The 20003-nt window shown below is 35.2% G+C and overlaps 1 protein-coding gene across 4 annotated transcripts in view; it reads left to right on the top strand.

Annotated features, from left to right (window-relative positions):
• The window catches only part of USP15 (ubiquitin specific peptidase 15), a 60025-nt gene extending 41334 nt beyond the window's left edge, over positions 1-18691 (top strand). For 3 of the 4 annotated variants that reach the window (XM_086884589.1, XM_086884590.1, XM_023931416.2), the window contains 14 exons: positions 7329-7502; positions 7849-8007; positions 8684-8908; positions 10548-10631; positions 10722-10816; positions 10986-11174; positions 11977-12092; positions 12222-12497; positions 12790-12860; positions 13222-13337; positions 15213-15362; positions 15743-15846; positions 16397-16485; positions 16803-18691. In XM_086884589.1, coding sequence (XP_086740715.1) covers positions 7329-7502; positions 7849-8007; positions 8684-8908; positions 10548-10631; positions 10722-10816; positions 10986-11174; positions 11977-12092; positions 12222-12497; positions 12790-12860; positions 13222-13337; positions 15213-15362; positions 15743-15846; positions 16397-16485; positions 16803-16988 — 2034 coding nt within the window. In that variant the 3' untranslated portion in view covers positions 16989-18691. Of the gene's footprint in view, positions 1-6136; positions 6254-7328; positions 7503-7848; positions 8008-8683; positions 8909-10547; positions 10632-10721; positions 10817-10985; positions 11175-11976; positions 12093-12221; positions 12498-12789; positions 12861-13221; positions 13338-15212; positions 15363-15742; positions 15847-16396; positions 16486-16802 lie in introns of those variants that run through there. The other variant, XM_086884592.1, reaches the window with a different exon arrangement.
• The last annotated feature ends 1312 nt before the right edge of the window (positions 18692-20003 follow it).

Below are 20003 nucleotides of genomic sequence, written 5' to 3'. Positions count from 1 at the left end.
CATACTTACTATATAAGGCATCCATAAAATTAAACTTGTTTCTAGAAATGTTTCCATGAGGATACTTGAAGAGAAGTTGAACAGTGCAGAAAGTAATTCAATATTTTTTTAGCATGCTACACAAAAGATGGCTAAACTGAAAGGGGGAAGGACGCACATTTTGCATAGTCCATTCTAATTAAAAATGCTACACATAACCTCTCTTGATTACTTAATTACATCATTATGCTGTTGGAAAGAAACACATGTGTTTTTGTCTAGTACATCAACCAGAATTATATTTTAGAAGTTGAATTCAAAGAATATTCCTGCTACAAAGTGGAAGGGTTTTTATGATTCTACCTTGTTCATCAAGCTATGCTGATTAAATAAGGATAATTTAAATTACTTATTCAAACCTTAATTGAACAGGTATACTAGATTTACATACATGTAATTCAAAAGTAACCTTTTAGGGTAGGATTCTAAGCATGAATTGTTGCCTTTAGGAGTCTTGCACAGCCTAACAAACTTGTTACACGTCACATCATTATCCCATTGTGTTAAACAGTTTTAATTCTGAGGTCTGCATTTGAAATAATATCAGCTTTGACTTCATTGCTTTTCAGTTACATCTAGAGAATTAAGTTTTCAAATAAGATCTGAGAAACTATAATGGAAATTAATAAATACAGGTTTGCTGGTTACTAAAACACTGATTACCAGTGCTCTGAGTAAGAAAATGAGGTGTTTATTGAGTAGTGTAGATTTCAGTTGGGTATGGTAACTTCAATATGTCCTTGAAGGTGTGTTTTTTTCAAATGCATTATTTAGTGGCTTTCTTAACAAGGAAATTTAAAGTATCTTTCAGTTTCACCTACTGTATGTCTCAAAGAAAGTACTGTTCAGAGTTTAATGTTATCTAAGAAATCCATGGAAGTGCTTTTTAGTGAAAGTACGATGTGTTCTTGACACACTAAGGTCTCACAGGCTTCAGTCTTCTTCTTGCCACCACTTGTATCTTTTTTTATTTATATAGAAAGCATGCATTTCACTGTGCTAATTTGCAATTAATTTCATGTCCTATTTTTATCAAAGTAGCATTGGATTATTCTGGTTGTAATGCCTGAGGCCAGAGCACTCTGAACATATTTTGATCTGTCTTAGTCTTGGAAGTAATGAAAAGGTGGGCTCAAATAGTATGTGAATGGCAAAATAGAGAATTCTCCTTGGGCATATTGGGTGCATTTACCTGGATGATGGAGCAGAGTAGAGGTTTCAAGCATGATTAGAGATCACACAAATCTGCAGTGAGGAATTGCTATCTATACCAGATGGCTGTGCTGCCATTTGGAGGGACCTCAGCGGGCTGGAACCTCATGAAGTTCAGCCAAAGGAAATGCAAAGCCCTGTGCCTGGGGGGACACCTACAGGAACCAGTACACACGGTGGTAGGGGATCAGCAACAGCAGGGAAGCAGCCCAGACCCTGGACAAAAAGCTGAACTAAGAGCCAGCAATGTATTCCTGTGGCCAAGGCAGACAAGAGCATTGTGGGCTGCACTAAGAAAAGTATTGCTGGGAGGCTGAAAGACGTGATCCTTTCCTTCCACTCAGCTTTGGAGAGACACCCCCAAAGTTCTGAGTTCACTTCTGGGCTCCCCAGCGAGTTTAGGGATATCCTGGAGCAAGTCTGGTGAGAGACCACACAGGTGATCAAGTATTGCACCATCTGAGCTGTGTGGAGAGGCAGAGAGGGCTGTTTGGCCTGGAGAAGAGAAGCCTCCAGAGTGGTTTTACTGTTTTTAGGAAGTACCTGGTGGAGCAAAGTAAAGAAAACTAAGCCAAACTCTCCTCGGTGGTGCCCACTGAAAGAAGAGGAGGCAGCGGACACAAACTGAAGCATATGCACTTCTCAAATACAGGAAACTTTGTTCTAAAATGGGGTTTGTCAAAAGTGGAATAGAGTCTTCAAGGAAACTGTGCAGCATCCATCCTTGAAGGTGCTGAAAACCTATCTGAATAGAGTCTCAAGCAACCTGCTGTAGGTGACCTGTCTTTGAACAAGTGGGTTGGACCAGAGAATCTGCAGAGATGCCTTCTAATCTCAATTATTCTGTGATTCTCTGATCTGATCTGGTCGTCTACTTTATCTTACTTATCCTCCTAAGATGTATTCCTTCACAATTGTACTTAATACAGAGTTGTTTATCAGGATAAATCTGTTTTCTTTAAAAACAATAATTTACTGTAGGGTAGTGGATTCTGAAATAATAGGTTCAATTCCATTAATGTGCCAATAATGTACCAAAAGCTCTGCTTTGATCTCTTCCATTCAGTTCATGCTGGTTGTGATCTTCCTTCAACAGAAGCAGAGTTTAGTTTATCCATTTTCCAGCTGATTGCCACTTTTCTCAGATCTCTGTGCTTTCCAGGGAGCATTGAGGCCCCTGAGTGTTCACACAGGAGCCATTTCTGCTTCAGAAACCACTGCATTTCTCACACAGCTTCTCTTTGATCTTCTCTCATGTACAGTGAAGATGGTTTGCGTCAGAGCTATTATCAGTGCTCCTTGACAAAGAGGGACAATTCCTTCTCATAGCTTGTTCTCCTGAGTCTGACAAACTTGCATGAAGCTTCTTACCCTGTAAACATAGTAGGCAGAAATGTGAAAATCCTGGCAATGTCTTAAATTTTATTGCAAATTCTTTAGTAGTTCTTCAATCTGTAGGTAAAGTTAGGCTAACCCCTTTATCATTCTAAGTGATTATTGTGAAGAGACCTTTGCCCTTCCAAGTAGGGGTTTTCAGTGTTAAGAAGCTCAGGACAACTGGAGGACAGATGATGAAGAGATACGTAAGATCCTCTGTGGGATTAGAGACAGCTGGAAGCTGAATGAGAGTAAGGCCATGAAGGTTAAAATACCACTGTGTATCTCCCAAGTGCTGTTCTATTCCCATTGTTCCTTAATTTAAAAGAATCAATCGTTCAGTATTCTTATTTTGGTTGTATTGGAACTTCTGTATAGGTTTTTTTTTTGATTCTTCTGAAGGGAGTATTCCATGTATTTATTTTATTTCAGGGTAAACACCTAAGGTGTGATGTTTTCTAATTGGGCCTAAATGTCTGCTTTTGCAGATCCGAGCATGAAATAAAACAGGAAAGACAGAATGAACTGTGTAGATTTTTTAAATATGGGTTCAAGTATTCATAATAATATCTATTTCACAAAAAATATTTGGAAAGCAGATGTTTCATTCACATTCACTTAGGTACATAGCTATATTCTAAGCAGAAAATAAATTAGAAAAAATGAGTCTCATTAAGCATTGCTGTGCTGCCACCTGTGGATGTTTCCCAAGTATTACTTTCCTATTTCAGTGGGACATTACAGATTAGAACTCTGTAGAAAGGTTTGGAGTTTTCTTCTTTTACAGTGAAAACCTGCGGGTTCCAAAATTCTCATTTTGTGATTAAAAAAATAGGATAAGAAAAAAAGTAAATGTTTTCATTAAAAACATTCATTTTTTTTCCAAGACGTTGATTTTTATGGGTTTTTCCCATCAGTGTGATTATATATATCTGACTTCTGAACAAGCTCTGCAATGGGTATTTCAGAAGTTTTCTTTCTTCAGAAAGCTTAATAATATTCCCTCTAAAGTTACTTATGGTTGTGAATTTACCTATACAAAAGATAGCGTATTTCACCAATGCCTGAAATTGTTTTTATTGCTTTTATTTCAGTTGCCATGGGCATGTGCAGTTTGGATTAAGGAGCATATTAACTAAGCACTTTTTCCATGTCTGGTAGCATACAGACAAATGTAGGATAGATATGTAAAGTGAATCACTTTTTCTCCTATGACTTGTATCTTCTTTCAGTCTGGCAGCTCTTGCTAGAAAGCTGAAATATTAAATTTCACTGTCCCTTGCATAAAATTCTTAGTAAGTAGTACCTGAAGCTGAAGAACCAGGACACATAGAGGAATATTCAGTTTTCATTTTCTCAATTCATGATCTTACTGTCTCTTTCTCAATTTCCTCAGTTCAGTGGCATGATGGGTGGTGATGTTTTCTTTATTTTGGAAGTTTATTTTTATCATTATTTTTGTGCAATATTCCATATGGGGTGTGAAGAAATGTTTCCTTGTTCCCTTAGGACTATAGGATGATTCGTGGAACTTCAGGAGGTTTCTGGTGCAACCTCCTGCTCAAAGGAAGGTTGGCTCTGAGGTCAGAACAGGTTTCCCAGGGCTTTATCCAGTTGGATCTTGAAAATCTCCCAAGAAGGTAGAGCATCTTAGTTCCACTGCTTGACTGTTCTTACAGTGAAAACTTTCTTCCTTATATTCTTAACTTCTCATGTTTCAACTAATGTCCATTGTTTCTTGTCTTCCTAGTACTTTCCATTGTGAGGAGCCTGGTTCCATCTTCCCCTTAACTTCCATATAGGTATTAAAGGGCCACTCTTGGGCATCCCTCAAACAGTCTCTTCTGCAGCCTGAACAAACCCTGATGCTTCAGCCTTTTTTCACAGGGCAAGTCCTTCTAAGCCACTGACTGTCTTGGTGGCCCTCTTTCTTGTTTTTTGGGGTTTTTTTTCTTCTTATCAGTTGTGTCCATGCAAACTCTTATATCAGAATGATTCCATACTTAAATCACAGAGATTTAGAAGACTATGACTTGACTATTTGTATTATTCTATTTATCCCTTTGTAAGCATTTCATAGGACAGGTAGACTTGCAAATGCTATCGTAGGCTAATATTCTATACAGCATTCCAGTGAGGCTGCAGCATTGAGATGTGCATGTATACACAGATATGCATATATGTGCATGTGTGCATAACACTAAAAATAATGACTTTTTTCTTTTTCATTTTCCTGTGCATCCTAATAACTTTTTTCCAGGTTATTAATATGTAACATGGAAGTATCATTTCTGTGTTTTAACCTTTGTCATGCTGAAGATTAACCTTCTCTCCTGTGGTTTGTCTCTTGGAGTTTCCACCTTCTATTCTGTACTTCCCATGATCTTTTCACTAAATGACCAGTTCAAGTTCAGAGAACTTCACAGAAATTTTATTGGTTAAAGAAAACTTGTAGAGACAGCAGTACTTGAAATGAAGTTCCATTCTGTTACCTCTTTAGTTCACAGTTTTCCATAGTTCTACTGTATTTGTTTGGCTATTTTGGCTGCTATTATTCTTCACCTCTTGGTATGCTTTTAGTTTACTTATTATCTGTGTTTTGAAACAAACAGAAAAACCCAAATCACTAGGTTGAACAGGACACATAAATCTGGCAACTTAACTGTCCAGTAGATTGTCTTGGTTCTAATAGACATTTTTTATAAGGCTTCCTTGATAACCTACAACATATCACATGAGAAAATACAAATGTAGGATTCCCTTCCCATTGGCTTCTGGATGCTTTTTTTTCCCTCTGACTTTAATCATGATCTTAAATAATTCTCCATTTTCAGCCTTTTCAGAGAATAAACGTGTGTAATCATCTAGCTTTGTCAGTCACATTGAAAAGATGAATGCATACGTGACCAACTTCATTCACTCCTTTAGCAGCTACTTCTTAAAAAATTGTGATATCTGATATTTTAGAAAAATTGTCAGTTCTATACCTCAAAACTTGCTATGTTGAGATAGACATTTATGCATTCCAGTACTACCATCAGTGTCATCTTATGTTGTAATGTGGACATTGTTAATGGAAAAATGGGAATTATCTGTAGTAATCTTCCTGACTCATACTACAAATGTTAATTAATATTCTGAGAAAGTTACAAAACCAATTAATCAGGTGAAAGCTAGAAACTAGTGAATTATCTTTTTGGTAGAATCCAGATTGTCAGGACATTGTATAATGCTTGACTAACAGACCTGTAGAAAAATACACTATTTTTGCATTATTTGGTTCCCTGTGCTTGACATCATTCACACTAGACTGAACAGTTGAACTGATTTCATCTCCTAAACCAGCCCAGAAATAATCCAAAAGACAACACAGATCTGTGTGGTAAGGGGATTTGGGATCACCACTACTGGAAGCAAAAGCTCTTTGCTATATAGCAAGAGATAAATAAGATTTCTTCAACCCTGAATGTCCAAAAGGGTCTGTAATACCAGGAATTTTTTTTTGCAGTGTTGACAGATCCTGAAAGCTTTAGGTGAGGAGGAAGAGAGAGGAAGGAGTTTGATATAGGCATGAAACTCAGCTCTCTACTGCATGTGACTGGTTTTGCTTTGTAATATTGCACAGGTATGATAGGCAGACATAGGAATAACTTTTTTTTGCCCCACTCAGTAAAGTTGCAATTCTTCCAGTCTAATTCTTGTATCTTATGTAGTAGCATAAGTGGAGCTCTTCCCCTTGTTTACAGAGAGGCAGACGAGACTGGTGAAATACTTGACCTTTCCTCAAATCTTTTAATAAAGGAAAGAATGCTGAAAAGCTTACAATATTTAATGAACAAACTCTTAAGGATATATGCTAAGGCATGCCATGGGCATTATTCCTGAGTGATTGAAATATGTTTAAAGGAGTATGAAGAGGAGCACATGAAAATTCAAAGTGAAATTGTAAATCATACTTTAGTGATTACATCCTACTGTCTCAAATGCTGAGAGAAGAGACAAACTGGTACAGAGGATAAGTGATTATTTCAATCTAAAACAAGGTACTTGCTTTCCTTGGGCTAATTTCAGCTCTAAGCAGCATCATCAAGATTTAAAAGAACAAAAGAAGGGCTGCAGCACTGTGATTCAAAGTCTAGTCCCTCTAGCATAGACTGCTGCCTCCAAGAGCATCCATAAGCTGGTACTAGAAAAGAGAAGGAAAAGGCCAAGCATCCTCACCTGCCCTCGCCTGCCAAAATAAATCTTTTTTCAAACGTTGCTCTGAATATGGTATAATTTGAACTAATAAGCCCTGTTGGTTCTCTTTCCAAGCACGTATGCACTCTCCACTTCACACATCTATTGCAACTTCCAGCAACAAGTTTCATAAAGCCATGCATGTCTCCAGAAACACCTTGTTTTGTCTCTTTTAAATTTTGATACAAGTTATGTTGTCATGCTGTGATTGGTTGGACTGCTCTGTTTTATAAATTTTGAGGCAAGGCCCTTGACAGTATTATCTGTGCATAACTTGTAATGACAGTTGTAGCCAGTCTTGGTTTAGTCATTGTTTCTGGAAAAGATTGTTTAGAGTTTTTTCTCTCTTCCTTTCAGGCACTAGACATTATAGTTCATGGCTGCTTTAACAAAATTAAAACATTCTTTGTTTAGTACTTATTCAAATCACTGTTCTAAAAAGTCTGTATTATTTTTTGCAGTGTCTGAGCAACACACCTCCTCTTACAGAGTACTTCCTCAATGATAAATACCAAGAAGAACTGAATTTTGACAATCCTTTAGGAATGCGAGGTGAAATAGCAAAGTCTTATGCTGAGCTTATCAAGCAAATGTGGTCAGGAAAATACAGCTATGTTACCCCAAGAGCATTTAAGGTCAGTAGGGAAGTTACATTGAATATACATTGTTAGTTTCAGTTTTGTACTTCTAAGTATATAAAACTTTGAGGAATATGCACAAAAAAGAATTTGAAGTACTCTAACAGTGTGCATTCCATTCATTGAACTGGTAAAACACCTGGATCTGTATTTCAGTAGGTGTCACCTGCCCTTGTGCTTTGGTCTTTGAGAATTAGTTTTGACTTCTTGTCTCCATTGAAAAGCTTATCTTTTACAACTATGAATTTTACCTTTTCAATGTGCTGCTGCAGCATCTCAGAAGTATCTTCTTTTTCTAACACTTAAGGTACCAGAAGTGTTTTACATTTACTTTTTTTCTTAGACACAAGTGGGACGATTTGCACCACAATTTTCTGGTTATCAGCAACAAGATTGTCAAGAGCTACTAGCTTTTCTCTTGGATGGTTTACATGAGGATTTGAACAGAATTAGGAAAAAGCCTTATATTCAATTAAAGGATGCAGATGGGAGACCAGACAAGGTATGGGTTTTGGAGCTGATCTTCGTTTTGGTGAAAGTTTTGTGCTGTAAGGTGCTTCTACATGATTATGCTCTGGAAGGTTGGGAAACGGATTATACAGGGCTTTTTCTGGAAGGCATTTTTAGTAAATAGGATGAAACTTTAAAACTGAAATCTTGAGTAACTGTAAATTTGTGTTTATTTTTAAGATAATGAGGGGGGATGGAAGGATGCTAAAGCCTTTTTTAAGAAGTTCATTAAGACCATCTTGTTCAATTCAATGCCGAGTTCAGTTGGGAAAAAAAAATTCCCATTCTGTTGTTCTTTTATTTTTATAGCTACAGTATGCAGCATTCTGTCTCTCTATAGTACTCTTACTTTAGGGAACCTCTTACTTTGTTATTTTTATTATAAGTACAAGTTAATTCAGATGGAATTTTTAGGTTTATCTGCTTTTGTCTTTCCCCAAGCTATTTGAAATTCACTCTCAGACTATGTAATACCACTGACGTGATCTTTATCATAGGAAAAGCATACATCTTTTAACCTGTTAGTAGTAACATTCCTTATGGGTCCTTTGGAGTGACTTGACTGTGTTTAAGGTGGTTACTGAAAATGTATCAAGGACTTTTACGAATAATTCTCACTATTTATTTCCTACTACTTTGTCATAACCCAGGTCATGCTTTGTTTACAGGTGGTTGCTGAAGAAGCCTGGGAAAATCATTTAAAGAGAAATGATTCCATCATTGTAGATATATTTCATGGCCTTTTTAAATCTACCCTAGTTTGTCCTGAATGTGCTAAGATATCTGTAACCTTTGATCCCTTTTGTTACTTGACACTTCCATTACCCATGAAAAAAGAACGCACTTTGGAAGTTTATTTAGTTAGAATGGATCCACTTGCAAAGCCTATGCAGGTAAGCGGCTTAATTTATGTACAAACACTTTGATTTATGAGGCATTTACAATGAACCCAAGTTCCCTTACAAAGTGCAAATACATAAGCAAGTCCAACAAGCTTTATTTTTCTGATGTGTGTTCTGAAGTCTCATTCAGGAAAGTGGGGAAGACTATACATACCTGAGGAAGACTGTATATACCTTGTACAGTTACAAGAAGGAATTGGTAATTTCTTTATGGTTGTGTTAGTAAGGCTTCTTTATCTTTAAAATGTATGCAGACATAATTTTTTGAGAGCTGCTGTGATGAATTTTTATATTTTTTATAGAAGTATTTGTACACTTAATCCATAAGACATAACTTAATCCATACACATAATCCCATAAGACTTAACTTTTTGGTTTCTTAATTGCAAAAGGCAAATATTTGTAATAAGTGGTGCAAAAGCCCCCCAAGACTAAATATATTAGGTAGTCTCGAATTCTTCAGTGCTCTCATCTCATAGTCAAAAGAAAAAATTTTAGATGAGATTTATTTATGAAGAGTATCCCTTTTGCCTTTTTTTAGGAAGGGGGTGATATTACACACCTTAGAATGTCATCAAAAAATGTACGTAAGGTTATCATAACCAAGTCATGATTAAGTGGTTCTGGCTGTACCTTATATGGTAAATGAGGATAGTGAAGTAAATGCAACACAGGCAGTTACACAGGTATCCAAAAAGGCTCTAACACCTGAAATCAGTACCATATGAGGAAAGTGGGAGAAAAAAGTTTTCCAAGGCAATATGAATTGGGGAATTCAAAGGTGAAGGGAAGTGTATTAACTAATGGGAGATGAGTCTGCTAGAAATCTAATTGTGAAAATAGGGGACACACAGTAGTTGCACAGGGGACACGAAGTAGTTGAAAACTACCGAAGTAGTCAAACATGACTCATCACGTGAGATGGTTGTGCTGGAATTAATAGTTTGGGAAGAGTACCAGTTCAGTAGAGTTTTTTGAGTCAAAATGATTATGAAGCTTAAATGCATACATGCTATACTTGGCAATTAATTACAGAGTTAATAATAGCTTATTTCTAATTAATACTGTCTTTATTATGTGAGTAACAGGTAAGAGTTATGTGTGGAGTTTTATTACAAACTGCAGATGCACTGCATAAGGGAAGCCACAGAGCAGTTTTCTTTGACTTTAATCATCAAGTTCTTTTTGCATGCAAAATGAGAATCTGTTGCCTGCCATTGCTTTTTTCCCTAGTAATACTTTATAAACAACTTGTGTTGTATTCCAGGTTTAATAATCTTTTTGATAGCATGTATACTATTTAAATGCTTAAATAAGGATACTGTTGAAATGCAAATCTTAAGTAATTTGTACTGTTAGTCTTCTTACGGAAAAAGTAAAACAGCATTAAAACCAGCATTATATAAACTAATAAATGGAGCATACAGTGTGTGTGTGTTTGTAAAGTTGTGCAGATAACTACTACATTTGAAGCAGCTTTTGGAATTTGTTAGTTGATCTACATACTTCATACCATAAATTTCAAAAGTATGAAAGAAATACATGATATATGCTGAATATGTATCGTTTAGGTTTTTTTCTCACGTATATTTGTTCTCTTAAGAAGTTAAAATTATATTTTCCTTTTTAGTACAAAGTAGTTGTTCCCAAAATTGGAAATATATTGGATCTTTGCACAGCATTGTCAGCTTTGTCTGGTGTTGCTGCAGATAAGGTAAGAGTGATCTCTTACATAAAGCACAACAAATAACATTTTAATGTGTATTAACCTGATTTAATGGTGTATACTCCATTTTCTTTTCAGATGATTGTTACTGATATATACAATCACAGATTCCACAGGATATTTGGCATGGATGAAAATCTAAGTAGTATTATGGAACGTGATGACATTTATGTGTAAGTGTAGTTAACGTGCTTCATGTCTCTTTGAGCTTGTTATTTGCCAAAGATTAAAACCTAGACGCCAGATAAAGATTAAACTAGGAGGGGATATTTTTTTATTTATCCCCTTCATAGCCATATCCATGACTATTGTTCTTTGTATTTCTGATTGTTTTTCTTCTAGATTTGAAATTGCTATCAATAGAACAGAAGATACAGAACAAGTCATAATTCCTGTTTGTTTAAGGGAAAAGTGCAGGCACACTAGCTACAGCCATAGTGGTTCTTTACTATTTGGTCAACCTTTTCTCATAGCAGTGCCTAGAAACAATACTGAAGATAAACTGTATAACCTGCTGCTGCTAAGAATGTGGTAAGTTTATTGTTAAATGAAAAATTAGTTTGTTAAGAATAATGGTAATAGTTGAAGTCAGTAGGTATGTACTTTCATGTGGCTTTCTAACATAGTAATTAGATTTGATTAATTTTATTTGCTTTCTGATGAATATTAAATATAAAATTTCAGCCACTAATGTGGATTTTAATTTGATTTTTTGTTAGTATGACCTCATCCAAAAAATATTTGAGAAGACAGTAGAGAGTCAATCTGTATTGTTAAATTATTCTCTTGTATACTTAGCTGTTTGTTAGGTCTTGGTAAAGTGGAACTGTTTTCCAGTTATTCTGCTATGGTTATACTTCCTGTATCTACTGTTCAAGTTTATATACTAATTTACGTTGTAAAAGTACATGGTAGACACCTTCTGAAACTAGACTAGGATTACTGTTGTTATATAGAAAATATTAAAATCATATAACCTCCAATCTAAATTTATTCTTCTTTTTCTATTGATTTAACCTTCTTTGTAAAATGCTTAATGAGGAGCTAAAAAAAAATGAATTCTGGACAAACAGAGAGTGAGACCAAGAATCAAGTTGTCTCAGATGAAGTAGCTGCCAAAAATGCACAAACATGTGCAAGCAGGTTTTTGTATGTGCTTGTGAAACTAGACATGTTTGGCAATAAAACCGATAATCTGAGTAAATCACAAAGGAGTGCAGAAATACAGTACACTAGCAAAGACCTGGGATAACAGTTTCATTACCAGTTTGAACAATGAAAATTACTTAACAATCCCTTGCTTCTAACTGTTGCTTTCACTTGTCACATTTAGCCGATACGTAAAAACATGTACTGAAAGTGAAGACACTGAAGGTTCCCTGCATTGCTGCAAGGACCATGGTATCAATGGTAACGGCCCGAATGGAATACATGAAGAAGGATCTCCAAGTAAGACTGGACTATCTAAACTTGCTCAGTATTTAGTGTTGAATTTGAAATGCAAGTTAACTCTCTACTGTTTTTCAATTGCTGTCACTCTGTCTTATTTCTTCCTCTTTATTCTTCCGATTGCTTTAGGTGAAATGGAGACAGATGAGCAAGATGATGAATCCAGCCAGGATCAGGAACTTCCCTCAGAGAATGAAAATAGCCAGTCAGAAGACTCAGTTGGGGGTGACAATGACTCTGAAAATGGATTGTGTACTGAGGATACTTGCAAAGGTCAACCACTCACGGGGCACAAAAAGCGATTGTTTACATTCCAGTTCAATAATTTAGGCAATACTGACATAAACTACATCAAAGATGATACCAGGCATATTAGATTTGATGATAGGCAACCTAGGCTTGATGGTAAGTCACAGGGAACAGAGTGGGCAATATTTGATTCTGATACTCTTTTCTGACTCTCACATTTCATTTTCTTTGTGTGCTGTTTGATATATTTTTCTTTTAAATAGCAAATTCTGTATAACTAATACTTATTGCTGTTGACTTTTTGAAAGGCTTTTTATTTTATGTGCTTCAGTTCTTTGTATTAAATTCATTATAGCATTGTTTAATTTATTTTGAAGAGTGTTTGTCCAAAGTTAATACAATTTCATGTAAAGCAAGAAATAAGAGAAAACATTTTTTTTAATCTTAGAAAGATCTTTCCTTGCTTTGGATTGGGATCCTGAATTGAAGAAGAGATATTTTGATGATAGTGCAGCAGAGGTAAGCTGTTTATGTTGCTCCCTTTTCCAGCACAAATAGAAATTAAACATAAAAAATGCAACTTAATTAGTGTGAAATTAAGTCTTCTTCACAAGAAGAAACAACTGTATCATTTTTTCACATTATTCTTAGTAAATATGTTGTTGTAAATAAACTTCGTATATACATCCAAGTAATTAGCAAATCTGAGGCTTATGAACTGGGAAGTAAATCTGAAGCTGTGGAAACTTTTTACTTGAATGGTTTCTGATCAGTTTTTCCATATATAGGAGCTTTGTAGTTACTGTTTATAGTAAGACGACATCACTAAAATGAGTTTTGTTTCATTTGTTCTCTTAACTCAAGAAATACTTCTCTTTAGGATTTTGAAAAACATGAAAGTGTGGAATATAAGCCTCCCAAAAAGCCTTTTGTGAAATTAAAAGATTGCATTGAGCTGTTCACAACAAAGGAAAAACTAGGTGCTGAAGACCCATGGTAAGCACAAAAAATTAGAATTATGTTCTATGGTGGATTTCTCAAAATTAATTTAAACCACACTTGAACATAGTTAAGTAGTTGATTTATTAATGGTATTTGAATCTTGTTACTTAAAACATAGTTGAAAATTCTCAAAATGCTTTGTTTTGATCCATTACTTAACCAAAATTTTTACCATGTACAGAAGGTTTTATTTGTAAGGAAGACATTTAACACATTCACAGTTCAGAGGAAGGGTCAGTACATAAGGTGCTCTGGTGTGTGGACTGTGATGGACAGCAAATGAATAATATTGTGACAAATTCAGTGCAGTTATTTAAACAAATACTCCTTTCTGAGATGAGAGAGGTTGATGCATACTGTAGTTTCTTTATGCAAATACATAACTTGCCTTGCATCAATACATGAAATAGGGATGTGCAGAAACAGCAAGTTTATGGGATGGGGATGTCTGTAGAACACATGTTCTAGCTATTAGGTTTTTTGCAGAGACTTTCATTCTATTGATGGTTCTTCCAGATTATAATTCAGAATCATACCTAAATATTCATAATTACAGTATGTTCCCATAAGATCCTTTTTCCAGGAGTTTTCTATCAAATAACAATCTTTCATCAACACCTATAAGCTCAGAATTAAGTTTGAAAAGAAAAGAGTCTGCCAATTTTTTTTCTGCGAATACCTAAAAGTTTTGGAGATCTCCAAACATTGTCACCAGAGTGTCTCCTATATTTGTGCAGGGTAGGGATTTAACTTACAAAATCTCATTTTTTTTTCTGGGTTTGCTAGATTATACAACATCAGTGGATAGACTGTTTGAGATACCATTTAACTCAGGTATGGTGAAGCACTTCCATTTTGGCAGCACATTTTAAGCAGAGTATTTTAACTACTAAATACAACTGCAGAAGTCAAGCGGCTGCTACTAGATGCATCTCACCGGAGGCCATTAATCACATTTTTCTTCATTTGTTAGGTCATCACAAGTCTAATCTACAAGAGTTCATCATCCCTAGTCCAGCACCGTTTGTATTCTACATGTTCTAAGCCAGCTGGGAAAACAGATTTTCAATTCCAGCCTGCCCTTACAGTTCTCCTAATTTTTTGTCATTTTCTGATGTTGCTATTTAAAGCTGCTTGTGCAGTCTTTTAATTAGAGCTTATCTTTTTTCTTTTCTTTCCCCCCCTAGATTTTTACTTGTTAGATGCCAAAGTGTAGAATATGTATAAACTACTTCACAGAAGAGTTGCTTCTATTCATTCTTACTTATCTTCCTCCCTGAGCATTAGTTGCTGAAGGATTGAAGTATGCATTGCAGGGAACAGAAATTTCTAAGTCACAACCTGTTCATACTTTCCTGCTAAGAGGAGAGGTTTCTAGTAATGACTTTTTCCAGGTTCCAGTAGTTACTGTTATCTGATTTTATATGGTAGATGGGATAGAATTTGCATGGATAAATGAATTTGGAAATTGAAACTTGAAAGAACCACAGTTGTCTGTTATTTTGGGCTTTTCTTTATGGTTTGTTTCATAACGCTTGATCTTTTTTTTTTTATATATAAAATATAAATAAATACAAAACAAGAATGCTGTGTTTTAACTAAGGATACAGAGATCTGATCAAGGATATAAGAGATGAGAATCCAATATTGGGGAATGCTGCTTCTGTTTTTAAAATTATGTTGACCTTCACTGGGATCACACTTGCACATTTTAAACTGGAAGGGATATCTATGGCATTAGTAACAGAAGGTGAAAAGTGTGTGGTTTTTGCTCATTCAGTTCCTCCCATGCATGTGACTTTCTCTTCAGTAATGTATTTCAACATACATACGGACTACAGTTACTTAAAATTGATGTTTTCCTTTTAGGTATTGTCCAAACTGTAAAGAACATCAGCAAGCTACTAAGAAGTTAGACTTGTGGTCGCTGCCCCCCGTACTGGTAGTTCATCTGAAGCGCTTTTCCTACAGCAGATACATGAGGGACAAGTTGGATACATTGGTTGACTTTCCAATAAAGTAAGAAATTGAAATATTTTTATGTTAGAAGTGTGAAAGCATGACTAGGGGCATATGTTTTAATACAGCAATTACATAAAATGGGTTTACTCTCAGCTTACATGAGAGGATCCAGTAAACTAATGACAAAACACTTATGGGTTCAAAGTGTAAACTTGGCAAAATAATAATAATAATAATAATGTACAATTACGGAAGATTGTTGATTCCTGTTCCATTTCTCGCAGAGTGAAAGAGATGCACTGGCAGAGTAGCCTGGTACATTTTTCCAGGCCATATAAAGGGCTCTGAGACCACCAAACTGGATAAAAATGCTATTAGCATGACTGACTTTTGGTTGGGTTTTGTTGCTTATTTTATTTTGTTTTGTTTTTTAATAGTGACTTGGACATGTCAGAGTTCCTCATTAATCCCAATGCAGGGCATTGCCGCTACAACTTGATTGCTGTCTCCAACCACTATGGAGGAATGGGAGGAGGGCACTGTAAGTTGATTTCAAGTGTCATCATTCTGGGTGACAGCTTGCTTTCCATGTTGATTTTGAAGTACTGATCACTTTGAATCAATGGTGTTTTTTAGCAGTTGAGGGACAATTTATTTTTCGTTCCCTTGAAATGCTTTCACAAGTATTTTAACACAAAAATCTGTATGCAATGGGCTTTCAAGGGTAATTGTAGGTTCTTTGATACTTCTAACAATGCTTATTGTGAAATAATATAAGAGCTGTTGTACTCTTACAACTTGATTTTGTCTTGCTTGTCTGTATATTTGTTTGTTGTGCTTCTCCTTGAAAGGAAAAAAAATGACTGAGGGATTATATTTTGACTGTCCTTTTCAGTATACATTGTTTTTAGAAGGCAAATGTTAGTGATTAAACTCTCTGCTAAAAATAGTGTTAAAGATGTTTAATAGTGATAATGAGGTTTAGTTAGTTAAATATTTGACAGTAACACACTCTGTGTATTACAACTGATTGTATTACATCTACAGAGATACAAAATTCTGTATTAAGATATTGTACTTTCTTGTCCTAGATACTGCTTTTGCAAAAAATAAGGATGATGGAAAATGGTACTACTTCGATGACAGTAGTGTGTCCACTGCAAGTGAGGACCAGATAGTGGCAAGTATCTTTTATGTTTCCAGATTTGAGATTGTTGGTGTTTTCTTGTCAGTGCAGAAAAAATGAAGAGTAAACCATGAAACTTGTTAAATTTTTAGGCAGTAGTTTGTGTTCTTTCAAAGGACCATACAAACCAAAAATCTTTTACTACAACATGCAAAAATAACTTGCATAAACAGTCTGGATTTCTTTGTAATTTTACCTTGTATACTTGGAAGCAAAGGAAAACAGTTAGTAACCTGGATTGTAAATGTTTTGTAAATTGTAAATGTTTTGTTTGAAGCCTCGTGACCATACTCTACTACCCTCTTTTACAGTCCAAAGCAGCGTATGTGCTCTTCTACCAGAGACAGGACACAATCAGTGGAACTGGCTTTTTCCCACTTGACCGGGAAACTAAACAAGGTGCTTCAGCTGCCACAGGCATCCCACTAGAAAGTGATGAAGACAGCAATGAAAATGATAATGATATAGAAAATGAAAATTGTATGCACACTAACTGATGGGAAGAACTAGAAGCCATAAGAGACTCTCTTGCTGGGGATACGGATTGAAAGAGTGAAAATGCCCACCAAATTAAGAATAAAAATCTGAGATGGGGAGTTTCAGATAATAGAATGTAAATCTTTATTACATTTTAATATGTGCAGAACTTGAAGTGAAACAATAAAAACTTAAACAGAAATTGTCTCTAATGCATTTACAGTCTCATATTCACAAGGTATATATAGGAAATCACAAATAAACCCCTTTTAAGTTTTCTGCTGCTGTTCTGATGGATTATGTTTTCTTTTGTTTTGGATGTGAATTAATAACTAAAATATTAAATCTGTGGACTTCTGACATTTACTTTCCTAGTACTGCAAGAATAGTACTGCCAAGTCTAGTTTCTGGATGAATATATACATGTTCCTTAGGCTGCCAACAGACTACAAGTAAAAATGTCATAAATACCTAAAGTAGTTTTCTTGAAACACCAAATTTTTGTTTCTCCCAATTTTTATTTTTTTCTTCTTTTTAATTTTGGTCACAATAGAAGAAATAGCTTGTAAAAGGTGTTTTAACCTTTTGTGACATAGTGGAACATCCAGAATATTACATTCAGCTTCTGCTGTGGAACAGGTTCTGGATTTCATGCTGCATTAACAAAAAGGGTTTTCAATTAAGTGTAAGTACCCATTGTTGCTTGTTGGAATCTACTCTGCAGACATAATTCCTGTTATCTTGCTTCTAAGACATGCATAATTTTTTATCTGATAACAGTCCAAAATTTAAATTGTGCTATAAGTTTTCTCTCCCCAGTTTTTGTAGTTTGACAGCTTGCAAACTACTCTGTTAAGGCCAGAGTTAATAGTATTCTGTATCCATAGTAATGACTGTGTATCAGGCTAAGTTGAGAATTTTTTCAATATGACCCGCCTTTAAATTGTTAATTTACAAAATCAGTTTAAAGGTAGGCCTGTTAATTTTCTTTGTGTATTCCGGATGGAATTCACCATAGCCTTACAGTGTATCTGAAAAGGTAACTCATAAGAGAATTGGCATTTGCATGTTCAAGTCAGAACCTGTACAGTATACAAGGCATACAAACTCCAAGTTGGATTTCAGTTAACTGTGTTCAGGGGTCCAGGATGCCAAAATAAGTGTGACAGTTTGAAACATTTTTTGATTTGCTGCTTTCCCATTGATCTAGTTGGAAGAATGTATTGTTGATTTGCATACAATACTGCCTTTGAGAGAGGCTCTTAAATGTGGGGGCACATGTCACATATCTACTACCTGGAGAATTGGTTTGTGTCCCACTGTTTAAAATTTAAAAAAGAAAAAAGCAAAAAGTATGATGTTCTTCACTTGAACTAATCAAATACAATAGGTTATAAATTGTGTATTGTAAATAAAAGTTCACTCTGTGAGTGCACATTTTGGTAAATTATTTATTTATGTTAGCATTAAAAAGTTTAAAAAATTGCATTTGACCAGGATATAAATGAGATATGTTGGACATGGCTTTGCTTTATACCTTGATATTAAAACTGGTGTTTCATCCTGGTATTTTAAAGCTGCTTTGAGGTTTTTTTTTTAAATGTAAACTAACCTCCTGCATGACAGAGGTTAAAATTTTGTCTGCACTTGAGTTCACTTGGGTTTACATTTGAAATGCGCATGTTTATTTATACAGATTTCAATAAAGCTATTCAAGGCCTTATTTAGTGTTCTATTTTGTTACAAATTCTTTTCCCACGGTGCTTGTGTCATGGGTAGTCATTGAGACTTATATTCTCAATTACAAACTGGTTATGTAATGACCAACATAGAACAAGATTAATAGTATTTCAAGTAGATAGCATATATAAAAAGGTTTCTCTCCTGTCATTGGCCCTAAAATATGTATAAGGCTGCAAAAACAATATCGTAATTTTGTTTGTAAAAGTAATATTGTAACAATAATCAAATGCAAATATACTAATTGTGAGATGGCTGGGAAATGAGGGAATATATTTAAGATTAGACAAACCTATGGGTTCCAAGCTTTTGGAAGTAATCCTAGAGAAAAGATCAGCTCTTTGAATTATACATCCAAAGAGCCCCCCCCATATTCATGCTACCATTTTTTTCCATATCTTGTTAGTCTAGAACTTGTTTGGAAAAGCCACACAGAGCAAAGGACCTGATTTGACTTACTTTTTAGGAGTTTGTAGATTGGAGCTTTAATATCCGATAACTCAGAGGCCCAATGCACTTCAATCTCCCTTTGAAAATGCAAACACACACACGGAACGTTATATTTGATGGAATACATAGACATAGATGGATTCTGATTTTTTGTTTATATATAAAAATAAAAATTTGCTAATGTTAATTTGGCTTCCAAGATTTCAAACACGCCGTTTGTATAATCAGCTTCCTAATCAGAGATAAAAATCAGTAATATCTCTATTAGAGTGTCTCAGAGGTTTCTGGGAATTCAGTCAAGTTGTGAGTTCTATAAAACATATATTCACATGTAAGATACAATTCCTCCAGTGGGAACATGCTTTAAAGTACAGAAAGTATGTTATTATTTACAGTGTTTATTAAAAGTTATTCTCTATTCAGCTTTTATGTGGTGAAGAGGATCCTAATACCTGTTTTGAATCATGTCAGATAAAAATCTGCTGTGCTTTTTTCATGAAAAAGTTTTCTGTCAATAAGTATCAGCATAAACTTTAAATTACAAGATTCAGTTAGTTTTGTTAATGTGACAGTCACAGAAACAAAACAGAATAGGAATCAAAAGACAGCTTGCAATTCCCACTTACTCTGTCGATTTTGTGACAGTAATATGTCACATTTAAAGCCAAGCTGTGTGGGGAAGAAGTAAAGAAACACTGCCTAGGACCTCTTATTTTTGTTGGCTTCAGACAATGTTCTGGATGTTTTGGTGCAGATAGCTCCTGATCTCTCCTGCTAAAGTAAAATTCCTGGCACACTGAAGTAAGATGAAGTTTGCACCTTCAGAGCTGATGAGATGAGAAAAA

This window comes from Cyanistes caeruleus, chromosome 4, assembly GCF_971803275.1.
Source record: "Cyanistes caeruleus chromosome 4, bCyaCae1.hap1.1, whole genome shotgun sequence".
In the NCBI taxonomy this organism is placed as follows: Eukaryota; Metazoa; Chordata; class Aves; order Passeriformes; family Paridae; genus Cyanistes; species Cyanistes caeruleus.
This window is presented reverse-complemented; position numbering and strand designations above follow the sequence as displayed.